General features: G+C 35.5%; 1 protein-coding gene across 3 annotated transcripts; it reads left to right on the top strand.

The window, feature by feature from the left end:
- The first annotated feature begins 14,834 nt into the window (after positions 1-14,834).
- LOC130055063 (glycine N-acyltransferase-like protein 3) lies at positions 14,835-16,987 on the top strand. 3 transcript variants are annotated; one of them, XM_056166269.1, is made up of 3 exons: positions 14,835-15,044; positions 15,587-15,707; positions 16,408-16,987. In XM_056166269.1, the coding sequence occupies exons 2-3, from the start codon at positions 15,604-15,606 to the stop codon at positions 16,820-16,822; spliced, it is 519 nt and encodes a 172-aa protein (XP_056022244.1). In that variant the 5' UTR covers positions 14,835-15,044; positions 15,587-15,603; the 3' UTR covers positions 16,823-16,987. The 3 variants fall into 3 exon arrangements, with proteins under 3 accessions (XP_056022244.1, XP_056022245.1, XP_056022246.1); XM_056166270.1 differs by lacking the exon at positions 14,835-15,044 and having other exon boundaries at positions 15,446-15,707; XM_056166271.1 differs by lacking the exon at positions 14,835-15,044 and having other exon boundaries at positions 15,662-15,733.
- The last annotated feature ends 3,108 nt before the right edge of the window (positions 16,988-20,095 follow it).

Below are 20,095 nucleotides of genomic sequence, written 5' to 3' on the forward strand. Positions count from 1 at the left end.
TTGAACATGTTTTACAGAATTGATTCATTAGGCCTACTATGTCTTGTTGGTTTATTTACCTATTACCAGGACATCACACCTAAGGATATTAATTTTGGATGTTTCAAAACTCTCAGAGGTTTGAAGCAAATCCAAAAGTTCTGCATTTTGGTAACGGCCGTCTTTCAATCCACAGAATTTATGTATCGTTGTCGAATATCTATTTGAAAACAAAAGTTTAATCAAAACAAAATATCTTCTACAAAATTTTCAAAACTGTGTTATTACCACTATTTAGAAGTAGTTTCTAGGTCTTTCATTAATTTGTATCCCATTTTATACTCCTATAATTAACAGTTTCAATACATAAACTTTATGATAAAGCATTACTGACCTTGTTGATGTTTGCTTGGCCTCTGAATCTGACCGCAGCAAAGATGCAGAAAGACCTGTAGTACTTGTTAATGTCACCCTTTTGGTCTTCGAAAGGTTGTCGACAATAATACCGATTGTGTGACTCTTTCCTGTCCCGGGCAAGCCTGTTAGAAGTACATTGTGCCCCTCTTCTGCGAGCAGAACTGCATTTACTTGTTTTTCCATTGCTTTGAAGTTCAGCGGGAATACTTTGCATTTATCGCTTAAGTGTACAACACTCCCGAGAGTTTCCGAAAGTCGGAAGTAAGGTTTCATTGCGAGAGTTATCTTTTCCTGTGCGCGATTGACGACAATGCAGACAGCTTGGATTATTTTCGTCTATAAAACTCATTAAATCAAATATGAAAGGGTTGGACTCCGTTGGACTTGTTTTAGGAGATGTTTAACGCCTTTTGGATAGGGGGATTCGATTTGTTTCTTGGAACTAAGTTGAGTTTTAGCTTTGTTTACAACCGGTGTCCTATTTTCGTGTCATCCCTTGTTAGATATTTATATATGGATTGAGAACATATTGGATAAGAAGCCCCTGTGGCTCTATCGAGTACAGTAGTAGCCATAGTGGGACATGAAAAGAACGTATTAGACTCGGTGAAACGTACCAAATAGGTAAATCAAAATAGTTACTACTTTTTTGTAGAACGTTGTAAATGATTAAACAAAACACAATGTCTTAAAGTGATTCATAAAGCCGGCATCGTGCCCAGTACTGACTTCTGTGGAAACGAGGGGGTTAGGCTATTTATACACTGTTCATTCCTAGTGCGGGTGTAAAGTCTCACAAATATTTCGTTGCATATTTCTGAGTGCAAAACTAGACCCCGACAGCTTTTTGTTTTGTTTTTTCTATAAACAAATTTGACAATGTCATAATTTGTGGGAAGCCTTTTGAATTTTACTGATTTTGATTTTCTGTAACAATTTTATAAAAAATAATTTGTTTTCGTATATGATGTAAAAGAAACCAAATATAAATAACCCCCTCGTTTCCATAGATATTACACTTTGTAAACTTAGATTGCCTAATATCCATTATTTTGTTGATCCTAATTCATAATTTAAAAATCATTTCATGCTGATTTGAGAAACTTTTTCTAAGGTGTAGTGAGGCATTTTTGAAAAGTAACATTTGTGAATCAAAATTATATTTCCGAGGATTGTAGTTTACAATATATTATTTGTTTAATTTTTTTTGCATGTACAATATGGCATGTCAAACGTTGCAATATTTGATCTTTTCCATTTGTATTCTATATGTTCCATTTGCATTGTATAATTTTTCATTTGCATTGTATAATTTTTCATTTGCATTGTATAATTTCCATTTGTATTGTATAATTTTCCATTTGTATTCTATATTTTTTCATTTGTATTGTATAATTTTCCATTTGTATTCTATATTTTCCATTTGCATTGAATAATTTTTCATTTGTATTGTATCCAGGAAATGTTTATTTTGAGTTGTTACGAAGGATTTCATTAGTTAACGTCACTGATATACTACAAATGTAGACGTGCTTAGCACACAGGGCCGTAGCAATGACGGTTCTTTATCGTGCCAACGCCTGTGCAGCGATACGGAATATCTGTTTTTAAGGTCATTACGGAAAGACCCGTGATTCTCACTTTTAAATGCCGAGTGTTTGGCAAAGGAGCAATCACTGTCTTGGTTTGATGCGGCAATGATATTAACGGTTCTCGAACTCACGACCTCCCGCCAACAAACCAAACGATATATCACTGAGCTACCGCGACCAGGTCAAATAATGCAGGACTAGTTATTTTTAAAAATACGTAGCTAGCTCTAGTAATGGCGAATCCCCCACCCCCCCATCATTAAAAAAAAAAAGAACTGTCCAGAAAAGCATGCACATTTTTATTTAGTCAGAATGGAGTAGATTCGGGGGACTTAATTCGGCCCTTAGGTCCCCACCAATTGTTCACATCAAGTTTGATTTTTAAGTTATCGTTTATTGAATTTGGTACTACGCAAGATGTTGAAGAGGTAAAGTTCAGGAGCCACCTTTCGCAGGAATGTACCGTATTTGCTAAGAGTAATGGTGTAACACCCCCCCCCCATTAATTTATCGCTTTTATGCGTCTAATGAGATCAGCATATTCAAACTAGTCTCTTATTTAACCACTAGCTGATCCAGATAATTCTGAACGCAGTAAACTGCTGGATGTCTGGGGACTGTCTTAAGATCCCTAGTCAGTCCAGTGCAAAGCCTTGGTGGAGGGAGGAGGGGTGCAGGGGGAGGGCGAAGTCAGTGGCGGATTTAAGGGGGGCGCCCCCCCCCCTAAAATTTTCAAATTTAAGGTAAATCTTGGTATCTTGTTTAGAAATATGTATTAAACGATAAAAGAAGCAATAATTTCTCCCATTCCCGGAGAAATAAATGACAAATTCTTTTGATTTCTTGAATTACTTTATTGAGAGAACTTAATTTTTCCAGAAACCCTTAAAATTTGCGTCGTTTTACCAATTTCACTGTATTAAAAATGACATATTTCAAGCTCTATAAAATCTGTAAAATCCGGGGGATTCGCCCCTGGACCCCCACCAGGGCTTCGTCCTGGACCCACTGGGGGCCGCCTTAAGGCGGCCCCCAGACCCCCTGTCTCATAAAGTGGCGCCCCCGTAACCGCAATTCCTGGATCCGTCCCTGAAGTCCCCTGAAACAAGTGCGTTCTGAAAAAATAAAACGTACATGCATGCTTTTTTCGACATCTCTATACAAAATATCATATTTGTGAAGAGAAAAAAGGGGGGAGGGGTGTCCCGGCGCAAGATTTCTCATTGCTAGCTACATGTATGTTCAACTAGTCCTTATATGGAACCGATCGCGGTAGTTAAGTGATATACCCTTTGGTTCGTAACCGTGAAGTCGCATGTTCGAGTTCTACTCGTGCCATGGCTGCATCAAACCTTAGACGTAAATATAGTTAATACATTCCCATACGCATTGCTATTTAAAAGTGAGAATCACGGATCTTTCGGATAATGTGACCTTAAAAGCAGACACCCCGTGTTGCGACAGGCGTTGGCACGTTAAAGAACACCCACTGCTACGCCACTGTGCGCGTACACGTAGCATAGTAAGTCTATTTGTGGTACGTCACCTGCAGCTGGTGACGGCTAAATATAAGTGGGACCTAAACTAATGGAATCCTTCGTAACAAATCAAAATAAACAATCCCTCGTATGCAATACAAATGAAAGATTTTGCAATGCAAATGGAAATTATACAATACAAACGAAAAAAATATATAATACAAATGGAAAATATAGAATACAAATGGAAAATTATACAATACAAATGGAAAATATAGAATACAAATGGAAAATTATACAATACAAATGGAATTTATACAATGCAAATGAAAAATTATACAATGCAAACGGAAAATATAGAATACAAATGGAAAATTATACAATACAAATGGAAAAGATCAAATATTGCAACGTTTGACATGCCATAGTATAACATGTACAGCCACCTGCCAAAAGTTTATAGACAAAATGGCGGATCTAAATTCCAACTTCACGGAAGTGGCTTGTTTTTTCTTTTGTAAATTCTATATATAGATAACGGGGATTCCGTATGCATACCACATATAAGTACAGGGTCTTGTGTCGTCATATGTGACGTCATATGTTGGTATTTATTTGATGATCGTCTGATACAAGCTTCTGAATCTAGCTATGGGAAAGTCTAAGAATTTATCGCCAGCTGTGAAACAAATTGTCGTAGACAGTTACAGACAAACGGGAAATTATTCTGAAACTGCTAGGGTATTGAAAATGGACCGGAAAACCGTGTATGCTGTTGTAAAACGGTGTGAAATTCGAGGAAGTGCGGGAAATGCTAAAAAATCGGGACGCCCCAGAAAAATGGACGTTAGAGACGAGCGTCAACTATTGCGGCTTGTAAAATTTAACCGTACCACTCCATTAAAAGACATAACAGGACAACTTAATCAAGGTAGGCAAGTTCCCGTGTCTGAAAGATCAATTCATCGTTATTTGTCAAAAAATAAGTACCATCGACGTGTATGCAGGAAGAAAATTAGGATTCGGGAACAAAATAGGAAAAACCGTGTGGCATGGGCGAGAGGTAAACGACGGTGGACTGTTGACTATAACTGGTCAAAAGTGATCTTCTCTGATGAATGTAAAGTTGTTTTGGGACAAAACAATCGAGTTTATATTTGGAGAAAGGCAGGAGAAGAATGGTTACCAGCGTACATCAGCCCCGGCGCACCACCGAAACCTGCTATGAGTTTAATGTTGTGGGGATGCATTACCTGGAATGGAGTTGGCACACTAACGGTGGTTAATGGCAACATTAATGCAAATAAATATATTGATATCCTTGAAGAACAATTGTGGCCGGTTGTAGTGAAAATTTTTCCTACTAACGATTACATATTTCAAGATGACAATGCCCCGGTTCACCGTGCCCGAATTGTACAAGAATATAAACAAATAAACAGAATTCCAGGTATGTTTTGGCCAGCACAGTCACCTGATGCAAATATAATTGAAAACATTTGGTTTCTGTTGAAAAATAAACTTAAACGCAGACTTTCTAATATAAACAATGTCACTGACTTGGAGAGAAATATAAATGACATCTGGATTAACATACCCGTTACTTACATACGGAACCTCTATCGATCCCTACCTATCAGAATGTTGAAAATGATCAGATCAAAGGGATATATAACAAAATACTGAGGTAAGATTTATTCTCTTTGTAATTTCATAGCCACTGAAAATCCGTATTACGTTGACGTTTAGACATTGACGTCCGCCATTTGTCTATAAACTTTTGGCAGTTGGCTGTACATGGGTGGAATTTTATTATTCACTGAAATTGGATTTTTACACTTTTCAAAGTTCATACAAGATTTGAAATAGCTAAATCAAGCTCTATAGTTTATTATAGAGATTGTACTGGACCCGTTCATGTACCTAAAGATTTCACAAAATTAGTGAAGGAATTTTGAACTTAAAATATTTTGTTCGATACATGCATGCTTGTAAAACCAGATATATATCTTACAGATGCTGTGATGGTATACATACATGACCTGTTTTGGTCTGAATGGTTTGGTATTAAAATATGGACATGACAGTGGTATCATCTGTGAATGACTGACCATGCTGATTATGTCAAAGCTATGGAATATTTCTACATAAATGATCATCATACTCATCAAAGACACAACAGAATGCAATATATGCGAACAAAAATGACCAAGACAAAAGAAAAATGTTATATGGGTGAAAATAATTATTCATATCTACTAAGTTATAAATGATACCCTCCCTAATTTAAACATTGATATTTGAAAATAATTATTTATCAACTAATACTTGCTTCACAAGTCTTTCATTTATAAGTGACTCATGCAAGGTGAAGATAACGAACAGTGATCAATCTCATAACTCCTACAAGCAATACAAAATAGATAGTTGGGCACCTATATACGAACTCTGGTGGAAGTTTGCTGTTGTCTGGTGTTCATTTATTTGTGTCTAGCTGTTCATCTGTAAACTTTATAATTTTAAACTTATTTAGAACCAATGGGCCAATTTTCAACCAAACCTGGCACAATATATTCATACATGTAGGTTGAGTGAAATCCAATTTGTTCAACTGAAGTGCCACACTTCTGTCAAAGGAAAGATGTGCAGAGAACAGTAAAAATATGTTGGTTCTCAAGAACGTATCATGAAATATTAAGTTTGTATAAACCACGACCTCTGGGTCCTCTGTAAAGTCCAAAATCAATGAATAAGAGTTTCACAGAGGAATGAATTTGCACTTCGTTTAAGAATTCCGAATGATTAAATTAATTAAATGGGACTCTATTTAAAAATACTAAATATAGCCCATATCATCCAAAAGAATAAAAGTAATTTTAAAAAAATGTATCTGATATATATATATGTATATATATATATATATATATATATATATATATGTGTGTGTGTGTGTGTGTGTGTGTGTGTGTGTGTGTGTGTGTTCAATAAATTCTTTTTTCTTGGTATCGGGGTAGAATAAAGTAAAAAATCAAATCCAGTACTCGAAATTTTATCTATAGATATATTAGATGCAAGGTGAAGATAACGAACAGTGATCAATCTCATAACTCCTATAAGCAATACAAAATAGATAGTTGGGCAAACAGATATAAGTTTGAGTACTGGATTTGATTTTTGACTATACATGTACATATATATATAATCATAACTACAGTGTGTAATTATGACACACACTATCATTTTACACCTCGTTTTAAAACTTTGCGTATGTTTATGTCATAATTACTTAAGACGCCTTAGTGTAGGATATTCCTAAGACAGCTTTGATTTACATCCAAAGTTTGTCTAAAAATGGCCTTAAAATTCCCCTAGATTTCAGATATGTCTTAGGAACTTTTAGAAGAAGAATTTTAGGAATTTTCGTAAACATTGCTGCTGAGCCATCGTAGTGTACAAGAAGTGAATTCGCTGTATACAGTTCCCAAAACATTTCATGTATACTTTATAGGGTCAGGAGCTATATAATGTATGCAGGCAACCGAACCAGAACCAACACATTCTTTATTACATATACTAGTAAAAGCTTTTGTTACATTGTTTCATTGTTTACAATGTGAAAAAACCTGGACGAGAGAAAAATGAGTACATGCAGGCTACAGATAACTAGGTTTATGTTAATTCATGTAATTTATGTAATCTTCCGGTGATTTTCAAGCTAAAATTATTAATATCAACTGTTTATGCAAAATCCGTATGGCTTCTATTTGTCATAAGATTCTACTTGCCATACAAAATCTGGTCCACTGCATAAGTATTTTCGCTGCTGAAGTCTGTTTCGCTGTCTTGTTTTAACGCTTTCTGGATCAATCACTTGAAGCAACAATCGAACACTCTCCTGATTCACAACAGAACCATTCTTTATACACTTCAAGTGTAACAGTTTATATCCTTGTAACTGTCTCGATTTGTCAAACTTGTTCTGTTATAAACATAGCCATATCAAGAATATGAAAGAAAACTTCACAAGCAGGTAAACTGTTTCCACGCCGTCCATACTTGTTGTTTAGTGAAATTATATCATTCATACGGCTTAATTATGTCGTAATAACGACTTATCATCTCGTTATTACGACTTAGTATCTCGTCACTACGACTTAGTACCTCGTTCGTACGACTTATTATCTCGGAATTACGACTTATTATATCGTTATTACGATTTATTATGTCGAACGTACAACTTAGTATCTCGTTATTACGACTTACTATGTCGTTCGTACGACTTATTATCTCGTTATTACGACTTACTATGTCGTTCGTACGACTTAGTGTATGTCGTTTGTACGACTTATTATCTCATTATAACAACTTAGAATCTCGTCCGTACGACTTATTATCTCGTTCGTATCCATGCACTGTTTTCCTCTTGAGCTTATAGGGAATATTTCAGAACTTTGAAAATAATCACCTTGTAAAATGGAGAACAGCATTAGAGTATGTGGCCTTTCTATTTCGAAATATGAAAGGCGAAGATAACGAACAGTGATCAATCTCATAACTCCTATCAGCAATACAAAATAAATAGTTAGGGAAACACGGATCCCTGGATATACCAGAGATAATGTTGCTCGTATTATCGCATATGTGATAACAAGGCTGTTGAAAATAACCAAATACAATCACTGAACATCAAAAGAAAATCACTGCAAATATGTGACAATAAGAGCTCAACCCACCTTGTGATCGCATGGGCGGTACTAACATCAGAATTGCACAATAGAAACAAATTATGTATTTCAAATTTTAATAAGTGCATTTTTTACACAGCTTCAATCAAATCAGAAAATTAACTTACAAAGAAAATCTGTAATTTGTGATTGATACTGCAGGTTTTCGTGAATTTACTTTATGTCTGGGGCGTTGAAGCCGACGGGAAGTGTTATGTAACAGATATAAACATATGTGTGACCGTTTTTTCACAATCAGTGTTAAATAGTTCTCTCTCTCTCTCTCTCTCTCTCTCTCTCTCTCTCTCTCTCTCTCTCTTTGTATAGAATGAAATTCCTGAATAATAATTTATGAAACCACCAATATGTGATTGATACTGACAGGGATAATCAGTTTTCGTGAAGTTACTTTTGCTGTTTTGCAGGTAAAGCGTAGGGTTAAGGTGTCCCGAGTAAAGTTAAAATAATCATCATAAAATGTACCTCGGTGCACTTCATACTATATGACGTCACAATATAAAAGTACGTCACGACGTACAGGTCTATAGTTGTATCGCGGGGAAAATGTCATATTTTCTCGCTATTTATTGCCGTTATCTAGTGTTCAAGCTGTATGTGTTTTAATCTGTTTGTCAGATGACCCCCTCCCCCCTACATTTCTTCAATAATATATAAGTCTCATATATTTATATATAATATGTGAACGAAAGACTGTAAATTAATCTTTACAACACTTTGTGACCTTGATATCGCCCCCGATGTGTATAGTTATTTAGAATAAAGAAAACCAACGCATGTACATATCGACTCGTTACAGGTGAAAGATGACGATATTTTATTTCGACCTAGGCATATTCAGAAAGGTAACTAGTTGCAGATTTAGGATTTTGATACGGAAGGTACAATATTTTGCCTCGTTTAGATACGATTTGGATGTGAATGTGGAAAATGCCCAACATTTGAGTTGAGATTATGGAAATTGCTATATTTGAGAGGATATTGTACCGATCCGCATCACTCTTTAAATTTACCATATTAATGTCGACATATCAAGCCCAAGCTGCAAATGATTTGAGTGAATCTTTCACCTGGAACGAGGTGATAAACAACTAAAAGTCTAGCGGATAAAAATAGCTCTACGTCACTTGTATGACGACGTAATAGGTAAGCAAAGGATTTCCCCACGTGATACGATGTTTGTTAATGTATTGACAAACGATTTTTACTAAAAATATGCGACGCTTGAAAGAATTTTACTTTTATATGAATATGCTGTTATTACTTGTTATTTTACTCGGGACACCTTAACCCCGCTGTGATGCACACTCATCTTCCGACGATGGTATATGGTAATCTACCCTTATATTGAATGTATGGTTCAATAAAGGTAAAATGAGAAGCTTTCGTAATATGTGACAAGTAGGTCATCTTCTAGCATCATCGTAAAATTCACATTATCAAAAAGATGGGCGGACGGCTCCGCGCACTCGTGACAGAAGGACCGCCCATCTCTTTGATAATGTGAATATTACTCGGATGCTAGAAGATAACCATTACTTATTGTACACTTTTTATAAAAGGAACCACAGTCGGGATATAACTAGAGTTTTGTCGATTTTATTTTTACACACAGGATCCACGTGCTTCATATGACAATCAGCTGCTGCTTGCTAATTTAGAAGTTAGCCATGGTCTCATAGGGAAAATTGTTTAAAACAAACTAAAATTCCCCAGGATGTAGTGTAATTTCTTTATTACAATTTTTTTCCAAAGCACACACACACAAAATTATCTATTGCAGTTATTTAATTCAGTTCACAAGTGAAATATTGGGAAAGTTCCCGGTTGTTTCCACACTAAAATAAAATTAATGTACTGTAGAACTCATGAACAAAGTTCTTGCATATATTAAGTGGAAAATGAATGTGGTGATTCATGCTACTTTCACTTCAATTACTGCGATTTGATGCTAGCACAAAACAATTGTAGCCGTTATCAACTTTGACCAATTGATTCCATTTTGATTTGAACTATCCACGCAACTTACAAAGTTCTAATTACATGTATCATAATATTATAACTAGCGGTTCTTTATCTTGTGCTGCAGGAAACTCGTCGCTTTGCGTAATGCATACAATATCAAACACATCGAAATTCAAGAAGTGACGGGATAATTGTTTTAAAAATAGGCCATGTAGACTTGATCTGATGGGCTTAGTAAGTTGGATCCTTTGTTCAAACATCGTTCGTGATACCCTCAATCAAATAAACAAATCACAAGTCCAACGACAATTCATATCAATATGAATTACTCCACAAATTACCAATGATTTAAATTTAAAAAAGTAAAGTTGAAACAAGAAATCGCCCCATTCAAACAATTTTCAAATTGCTCATTGAAAATAGATCTTTATGCTTTAGATAATCAGCATTTTAATAGTATTTTGCAAGAAAAAGTGTACTGTGCACTATATCCATTAATAAAATTTTATACTCCGTGTGATGCCGTGAAAACACACCGGGACATTCAGTGGACACGTCACTCAAGGCTGGAAGAGAAACCGCAACTTCAAAGGCACCGACTATTAATTACAACGCCGTTATCGTATGCATATTTATGAAATGAGTAATATAACATACCAGTATTTCGGGATTATTTTCGCGTAAATAGCAAAAATATTATTGAAATAAAACTTTTCAAAAACTGTTTAAAATCATAAACATATAATTTTGATAATAAAAACAAATGCATTTTTATGTTGTTGTTTTTTACCTGCAAAATTATGTCCCTTGGATCCCCGTGTGTATATAGTAACGCCCACTGTGGCGATAGAATAAAGCAGTGGCTATAAATAGCCACCGTCTAAAAATAATTTCCCCTTTTATGTCAATACTTGTATTTCATATTGGTGTAGTTAATAAATCATGAACCTAAATTACATGTAATCTATACATACTGGTGCTGGTGCACAAAAACATGATCTGAGCAGGTGCCCCTTTCCTGCTTCAATTATCTCTCATTTGGGCTAATCTGCACCCCCTCCCCACACCAGCACAGTACCAAGCGATGGGATTTAGACACTGTATACAATCCAGAACCCTACCTGCCCATCTAAAATATCTACCTTTCATATGGGACCATCCACCTTTCCTCCCAGCTTTTTGCTGGACCATGCATGTTTTCACCAGAATTTCTTCAGCAACTGACCACGTGTCTTTGTTTCGTATTTGCACCGATCTATATGTTAAGAATCATGTGACACCTACATGTTGTGTATCAACATTTTTATTAAGCACTCAGCTACATTTGACATGTATCCTAAAATTATTTGATTCATTTTTACACATGTAATATCACTTCAAATATGGGGTATTTCCATTTCTAAAGAAAGTTGACCGGGTATATACTGCGACACATTATGATGTCTTCAATTAGGGGAGATATTAGAGTCGAAAACTTTTCGTATTTTTTGTATTAAATGCTTGACTGGTCAGGGGTTTTACAGTTTATAGAAACCAGGAATCTGATCATACACGTACATATACAATGAGTATCTGGTTGGATATAATGCGTGCACAATTCAAAATTTATCGATGATCACATACAAACTTGGATATATAAATAATGATCGGAAATATAAATCTGTGTGAAAATACGGGTATTACATTCGTAATCCAAAATAAACAGTTGATTATACAAATACATATATATGAAAGGATAAAAAATATAGTAAGATTTTCATAATTCCTTGTCTCTTTGGGAATCACATGATATATTATGGTCATTTCATATACATATTCATTGATTGAAGAGAGAGAGAGAGAGAGAGAGAGAGAGAGAGAGAGAGAGAGAGAGACTGGACTACTTCGATGTACAGTATAATTTCACAAAGGAAAGAAAATTGAAGACTGATACAAGTGCAAGTTTACAAGCATTACAAATTTCCAGCTATTTTAAACTTTGTGATTCACAGCATATTGGAAATGTGAGGAGTTGATGCTTATAATTGAATTCATCATTAGAAATAAGAGAAATATTAGTTTGAAATTTGCATGTAGAAAATATTGACTTTGTATGTTAGAATAACGGAAAAAGTAAATTTTCAAAAAGGTGGAGAGGGCAGACGAGCCCCTCCTTGACCACCCCAACCACCTGTATACGTGCCTGATATAACATTTACACGAAGATTAATTCGTGTTGAAAGAAAGGTGCACTCCAATGTTAGGTTGTATTGACGATCTACGTTATAACGACCATAGAATTTGCAAAATGCTTACTTCAATCGAGATGTTAAAACCCCTGTACCATTAACTTGTTTGTCAGTAGCTTGCCTCGATTTAAAAACTGACCATACACAGAACAAGCTCTTGCGTATCGGATCAGTTGAGAGATATAAACACCATATACAGGTGATGATGGAATATTGCTACATGAATATGGGAAGTTGATGATAGAGAAACTGAAATCATCCCGTTATCATAAACTTGAGTTGCTAGTTTGCCGTTAATGTCTACTTTCAATAAAATATCTTTGTATGAAGCAGAAGTGGACGACTCTGTGGTGTCTTTTATTTCGAGTTCACTGGGATGCAAGGTGAAGATAACGAACAGTGATCAATCTATCGAATCGACATATGAATGAAAGTCATTGTTAATAGACAAAACGTCGTCGATATATCTAAATGTCGAATTGAAGGCCACAGCAAGAGATTTTTTCTTCTCACGTAGAAGTTTTTAAATAAATTCTGCTTCATATGAATATAGAAACATGTCAGCTAACAAAGGAGCACAATTCTTGCCCATGGAAATTCCAACAGACTGTTGGAAGACCTGATCATCAAAGACCACGAAGATATTGTCAATGAGGAACTCCACTATATTTTTTTATTATTTCAACTTCAGAGTACTTGTACGTGGAATCAGAGTGGTGTTTAACAAAGTAATTTTTTGGATGACTAATCACTAGATATGAATATTTCTGCTTTCCATTTTTGTTGGACAAGCAACTGTCTATGATCAAATAAAACAAATAAAATGTTAATTTTACGGATTCATGAATATTAATATCTTATCGAATACATTTGAATTTGAAATTTCGACATACAGCGGTATGTCCATTTTCAGTATATATCCATTGAGCTAGATGTAAAGCTTATACGGTACCAATTTTGATGCACCAGATGCTCATTTCGACAAATAATGTCTCTTCAGTGATGCTCAAGCCGAAAATTTTGAAAATTGAAATCACAAAAAACTTGTAAGAGCTAAAAGGAAAACTAGAGTGCCAAAAACTGGAGCCAAATTCGTCGAAGATCCACGAAATGAAAATATTTTTGAATAGATTACACTCAAGCCTGAACGTGATCATTATGACATATTACAGAACCGTTAAAACACACATATGCTATAGTCCTACAATGTATGCATGCGATTTTTCTGAATACGTGTATTTATGTATAAGTTAAAAATATCTTGGTCTTTACGCATTTTGTTTTGTGATTTTAATTACTATTCCTTTCACTTTGTAAATGAAGGAAAACTTGGAAAAGGGTGCAGTTCTACACCATACAATTAGTAGACATGTGTTGCAATGCAATATGTAATAACCAGGCATGCATCGTCATTTTTCATGAAGGTGGGGGGGGGGGGGGCGAGAAGAAAAATGGAAAATTGGATTCTTAAGAAAAAATTGCCATGCAAAATAATAGTAAAATACATGAATGAAAACAACAATAAAACAAAACAAAAAACCCAAACAAGCCAAGATGAATCTTCCGATGTTCAAAGTCCCAATTCATGGGTGGGGAGTGAAAGAGTCTTTTACTTTGACTGCCTCAATACCCCCCCCCCATACACTTAATTTGTTTGAATCGTTGGGGTGGGATGGGGTGGATAGTGTTCTCTTCTATGTGTGCTTCATAATTTTGTTTTTACCCAATCTTCATTTTCTGAATTGGTGGTGGTGGGTGTATTTTACTATTATTTCAGAACTTTCAAGCTGGGGTCAAGTGGGGTCACCCAAGATATCTTTTATTTGCATTACAAAATAACAAATAATGGATATTTTGATGAAGGTGGGGGACAGGCCCCCATCCCCTTGATTTTACGTACATGTACCTGATAACGACACAGAATATGATAAACTGAATTACTACATTTTGCATTAGTATAATTTGCATCGAATTCAACACAGAATGTAATAACGCAAAATGGCAGAGATATATGATATATATTGAGAGCCGAAATAGAATAAAATGAAGTAATTGAAGACAACATTATTTAGTGATATGGTTAATATTTAATTATGTTTTAAATGAATCAAATAAATCAGTACTATCAATTTATGAGAGCAAGCTTGAGTTATTGTTCTCTTTTATTGAATTAACGATATAATTTGTCTTAATAAAAGTGCAATTATTAGGAGATCATCGTTTAAATTCTCTCTCTCTCTCTCTCTCTCTCTCTCTCTCTCTCTCTCTCATTCCATACATTCGTACAGTGTTTTATTTGCAAATTATATATGTATGAGCAGTTTGTGTACCTAACTGATTTTCTAGTTTGCAAATCTGCAACACTCCGACCAGTAATTCATACGGTAAAAGGATTCATACGCAAAACAGGGTAAATATTCTACTTTGATACTTCCCCTGATCGAAGATAGCTGATCGGCACGGACTAAGTGTGTCACGGTCTGTACAACGGTGTTTACTGTAGGAATAACAAATAACAAATGGAGTTTATCGTTTTGTTTCATGGATTATGCAAATAAAAGGAGTTTGACTACCACTTAGAGTATTTTCAACAAGTGTACACGTACATCTTCGGTCCTTTACAGATATTACGAGTAGACCCAGGTAAATAGTCGTCCGCATTCGACAGCTGTTCGATGCGATTTCATGGCAAACATACATGTCATGTGCATAAGAACAGTATTATTTATGTATTCGCATTTTGCTTCAAGTGAGTGTGAATGGTATAAATTGCATGCTATTTGCTTATTCCATTCTATCAATAGATAATAGATAACTATTTCTCCGCATTTTTTGTATAGTTTTAACATGTTTACTGCAACTGTACGTACATGCGTGTAAAGAAAAACCATTCTAAATTTATTTATCCAAAGCTTCTAGAGTGATTTACCACTATACGATATTTTTATCGTAATTTCTAACACTGCATGGTGTACCAAAAGTTGATTTAATTTCTTTTTGATGTCCTATAGATTAGTATCGGAGATGTATGTGTTACCTGTCGAAGCTACCCACACGGGTAAATCGAAAACACTGATGTATAGTGAAGCGTACTAAAACTCCTATTATGGCGGATGAGTAGAAAAATATGGTGGACATAGAGAATTATGCTATATTTATTAATTCATGTCAGCTTTAATTTGCAGGCTGTACGAGTGCTGTGATGGATGCCTTGGTTAACAGTTTCAAAGATGCAGAAACCTCTCCTGTTAAAAAACTCAATGATGCAGTTGCTTTTATACTTCCTCCTGACAAAATAGTTCCTCTGTAGGTACAATGCACAGTTTAGAGAAGTAAGACATTGTATACCTTAGTTATCTGTCACCTGGACTTAGTGTAACGTGAGTTTATAAGATTTATGATTCTGATCAATCGCCTTAACTGACAACTCAACTGTATGACAAACGGGATGATTTCAGTTTCTCCATCGCCAACTTCCCATATTTATGTAACAATATTCCATTATCACCTGTATATGGTGTTTATATATCTCAACTGATTCGATATGCAAGAGCTTGTTCTGCGTTTAGTCAGTTTTTAAATCGAGGTAAGCTACTGACAAACAAGTTGATGGTACAGGGGTTTCAACAGTCTCGATTGAAGTCAGCATTTCGCAAATTCTATGGTCGTTATAACGATCTAGTTCGTCAATACAACCTCGCATTGGGTCAAATGTTGTCTGACGTGTTTCATACCGATTGTTAAGCCGTTCTTGGCACACTGATTTTGACTGCGGATAACTCCGTTTACCTGATCAGGATATAGAGCTCACGGCGGGTGTGACCGGTCAACAGGGGATGCTTACTCCTCCTAGGCACCTGGTCCCACCTCTGGTGTGTCCAGGGGTCCGTGTTTGCCCAACTATCTATTTCGTATTGCTTATAGGAGTTATGAGACTGATCACTGTTTGTTATCTTCACCTTGCATTTACTTGTTCCTGATCATACATTTTAAAAATTGTTTTCAGAGAAACTCCAGATGGATTCAGAATCTCCAAATTGAAGCAATCTCAGGTAGAAAATGTTCGGAACTCCTGGCAATATAAAGAAATATATGACCGATATGCAGACTTGAGGTGCTGGATAAGGTACCATATTTCCAATTTCACAACTGTGTGTATCGAGACCGAAGATGGACGTCCTGTTGCCTGGGAGCTTCAACAAGAATATGGCGGGATTGGGATGTTGTACGTGGAACCTGAGTACAGAAGAGCCAATCTAGGAAGCGTTGTCACGGGGACGCTTGCTGGAAAACTCGTTAAAGACGATCAATTAGTGTTTGCTTTTGTCGGAGAGAACAACGAGACATCAATTAATTTCTACAAGAAAAATGGTTACGTACTTATGCCATTCAAACCTTCATTTGCATTCTACAATTTGTAGCACCGAAAAGCACATTTTACATAGAGAATGTCTACAGAGGACATATATTGAGACCTTAATATAGCGAGTAAAGAGAATTTTAGTCCTATATGTATGTAATATAAAAGGGTTGAATATATATATACATGTATATATAGAAGTGAAATTAATTAAATGTGGATCATGTGTACTTAGTCATCGTTGGATATTATATATATATATATATATATATATATATATATATATATATATATATATATAATTTGTAAAAAGAATTCAGCATTTGATACAGTAAATACATCCAATGATAAAAGTCAAGAAACACAAAACTCGAATAACATGTCACTGTTAGCGCTTTCAGCTTTAATGCCTCTTTAGACAGTTATAAAATGAAATAATATTGCTAAGTAACGTCAACATATAACGACGTAAGTAATTGTCCTGTGTGACGTCATAATAAATTACACTGGTAGCGGTATAATACACACAATATTAGACAATATATATATATATATATATATATATATAATGGGCAGGAGAAAGAAAATGTATGACAGGGAATTTGAACCCGGATTACTACCCGGATGTTCTAACCGCTGAGGTGTCGTCCAGGCTAATATCCACGTTCCATATAGTGCTGAATACCACTCGTAGTAAACGTGATGATCACTAAGAAAAATTATGTCCAAGGTTTCTCTTCTTTTGTACATGTACACTTTCAAAGTCAAATATAAAATGTCCAGTAGTTGTGACTTTCTTCCGTCAATATAAAATATTGATTTAGTTTGTAAATATTACGAACTGTAGGGTTTTATTATATACTAGTATGAAAGGCGAAGATAACGAACAGTGATGAATCTCATCACTTCTATAATCAATACAAAAGAGAGAGAGTTGGAGGAACAGGGATCCCTGAACACACCAGAGGTGGGATCAGTCGCCCAGGAGAAGGAAGCATTCCCTGTCGACCTATCACACCCATCGTAAGCCCTACATCTCGATCAGGGAAACAGAGCCATCTGCAGTCAAAATCAGTGTGCCAAGAACGGCCCAACAATCGGCATGAAACAAGTTAGACAGCATCGGACCCAATGATAGGTTGTATTGGCAAACTAGATCGTTATAACGACCATAGAATTTGCGAAGTCCTGATTTTAAACGAAACTGTTGGAACCCCTGCACCATCAACTTGTTTGTCAGTAGCCCGCTTCGATTTAAAAACTGACTATACGCAGAACAAGCTCTTGCGTATCGGATCAATTGAGAGATGTAAACACCATAGGAAGGTGATAATGGAATATTGCAACATAAATAGGGGAAGTTGACGATGGAGAAGTTGAAATCATTCCATTTGTCATAAAGGTGAGTTGTTAGTTTGCCGTTAATATCTACTTTCAATAAAATATCTAAGTATGAAGAAGAAGTGGGCGACTCTGTGGTGTCTTATTTCGAGTTCACATGGATATATCGGATCGACATATGAATGCAAATTATCATTATTAATAGATAATACATCATCAATACATCCAAATGTCGAATTGAAGGCCACAGGAAGAAAAAATGTTCTTCTCACGTAGAAGTTTTGCTTTCATAAATTCTGCTTCATAGGAATATAAGAACAGGTCAGCTAACAAAAGAGCACAATTCGTGCCCATGGAAATTCCAAGAGACTGTTGGAACACCTGATCACCAAAGACCACAAAGATATTGTCAATGAGGAACTCTATATTTTTCTTTATTTGAACTTTAGCGTGCTTGTGCGTGGAATCAAAGTGGTGTTCATCAAAAGTTATATTTTCAATGACTGACCACTAGATAGGAATAATTGCGTTTTCCATTTTTGCTGAAGAAGCCACTGTCTATGATGTCCAAAAGTCTGGTCTTTCATTCATCTTGAGGAATGGTCGTAAGATCAGGAAAACTCCAAGCTAACCCAAAAATACACAAAAATAACAATCCACTCAGGACTATAGTAAATGACCGACAACACCCGACAGAAAAGATAGCCGAGTACGTTGAGTCGCAACTTGAGAATGCGAATAGATCCCTTGGTAGCTATGTCCAGGATACTAGAGATTTTTTGAAAAAACTTTCAAGTGTAAAGCAACCATTACTAGATTCTTCTATTTTATTTTGTATGGACGTGAACGCACTTTATCCCAGTATACCTAGGAAAGAAGCTCGCGATATCATTAAAATAGCATTACAAGAGCGTCATGAAAAAGAGGTAGACACGGAAAGTATATCAAAAATGTTGGATGCTGTTCTTGACAATAATAATTTTAGTTTCAATAACAAACATTACATGCAGAATGAAGGGACCGCGATTGGATCAAAACTTGGGCGAAACTACGCTTGTGTTTACATGGGGGATGGGAACAGATTCTTCTCGAAAAATCAAAACTGCCATAATTTTATGTACGTTATACATTGATGATATTTTGGTATCTGGACGGGTACAGAAAAAGAACTTAAACAATTCCATAAAACCGCGAATGAAATACATCCAAACATTCAGCTTGACTTTATTACGTCTATCAAACACCAAAATCGATTTCCTTGATGTAACAATCTCAATAACAGACGGAATCCTTTGTACTGACTTATACTGCAAACCCACCGATAAACATATGTACCTTAATAAAACCTCTAGCCACCCCGAATCTACAAAAAAATCTATTCCCTTTGGACTTGGTCTCCGTGCGCGTAGAATTTGTTCCACAGAAGAAAAATAACAAAATCAGCGGTTGGAAATAAAGAAACATCTAAGAAAACGCGGTTATTTAGATAATGATGTAGAAAATGAACTTAAGAAAGTAGATAAACTAGACCGATCAAATCTCCTCAACTACAGAAAAAAGACGAAGCAGGGTAACCGTGTTCCCTTTGTGTTAGACTATTCTAAAGGGCTTCCCAATATTCATAAGATTTTAAGAAAGCCGTCAACAAAATTCTTGAAAATTCTGACCGCCTCCAATTCGTTTTTAGAGATATGCCCATAGTGGCTTTTAAAAGAGACAAAAATTTAAAAGACATTCTGGTACATAAGAAACACAATTATCTATTTTTTTAAAAGAAAATTTATGCGATCCGTGTGGTGCTAAAAAGTGTACCTTATGTCAATATGTCATTAAAACCAATCAATTTGAGGACTGCAACAGTAACAAATATATCAAAAATTATATCAATTGTAAATCCAGCAATGTAGTTTATGGAGTGTTTTGCAAAAAATGCAACACAATTGTATATGTGGGAGAAACTGGGGTAACCCTATACCAAAGACATGTTTTGAAC

This window comes from Ostrea edulis, chromosome 5 (assembly GCF_947568905.1).
Source record: "Ostrea edulis chromosome 5, xbOstEdul1.1, whole genome shotgun sequence".
NCBI classification, from domain to species: domain Eukaryota; kingdom Metazoa; phylum Mollusca; class Bivalvia; order Ostreida; family Ostreidae; genus Ostrea; species Ostrea edulis.

Bases quoted from the DNA above. Each gene is read 5' to 3' on its own strand.
- LOC130055063 (XM_056166269.1), top strand. From the start codon at position 15,604: ATGGATGCCTTGGTTAACAGTTTCAAAGATGCAGAAACCTCTCCTGTT. The intron at 15,708-16,407 runs GTAGGTACAATG...AATTGTTTTCAG, and splicing joins CCTGACAAAATAGTTCCTCT to AGAAACTCCAGATGGATTCA.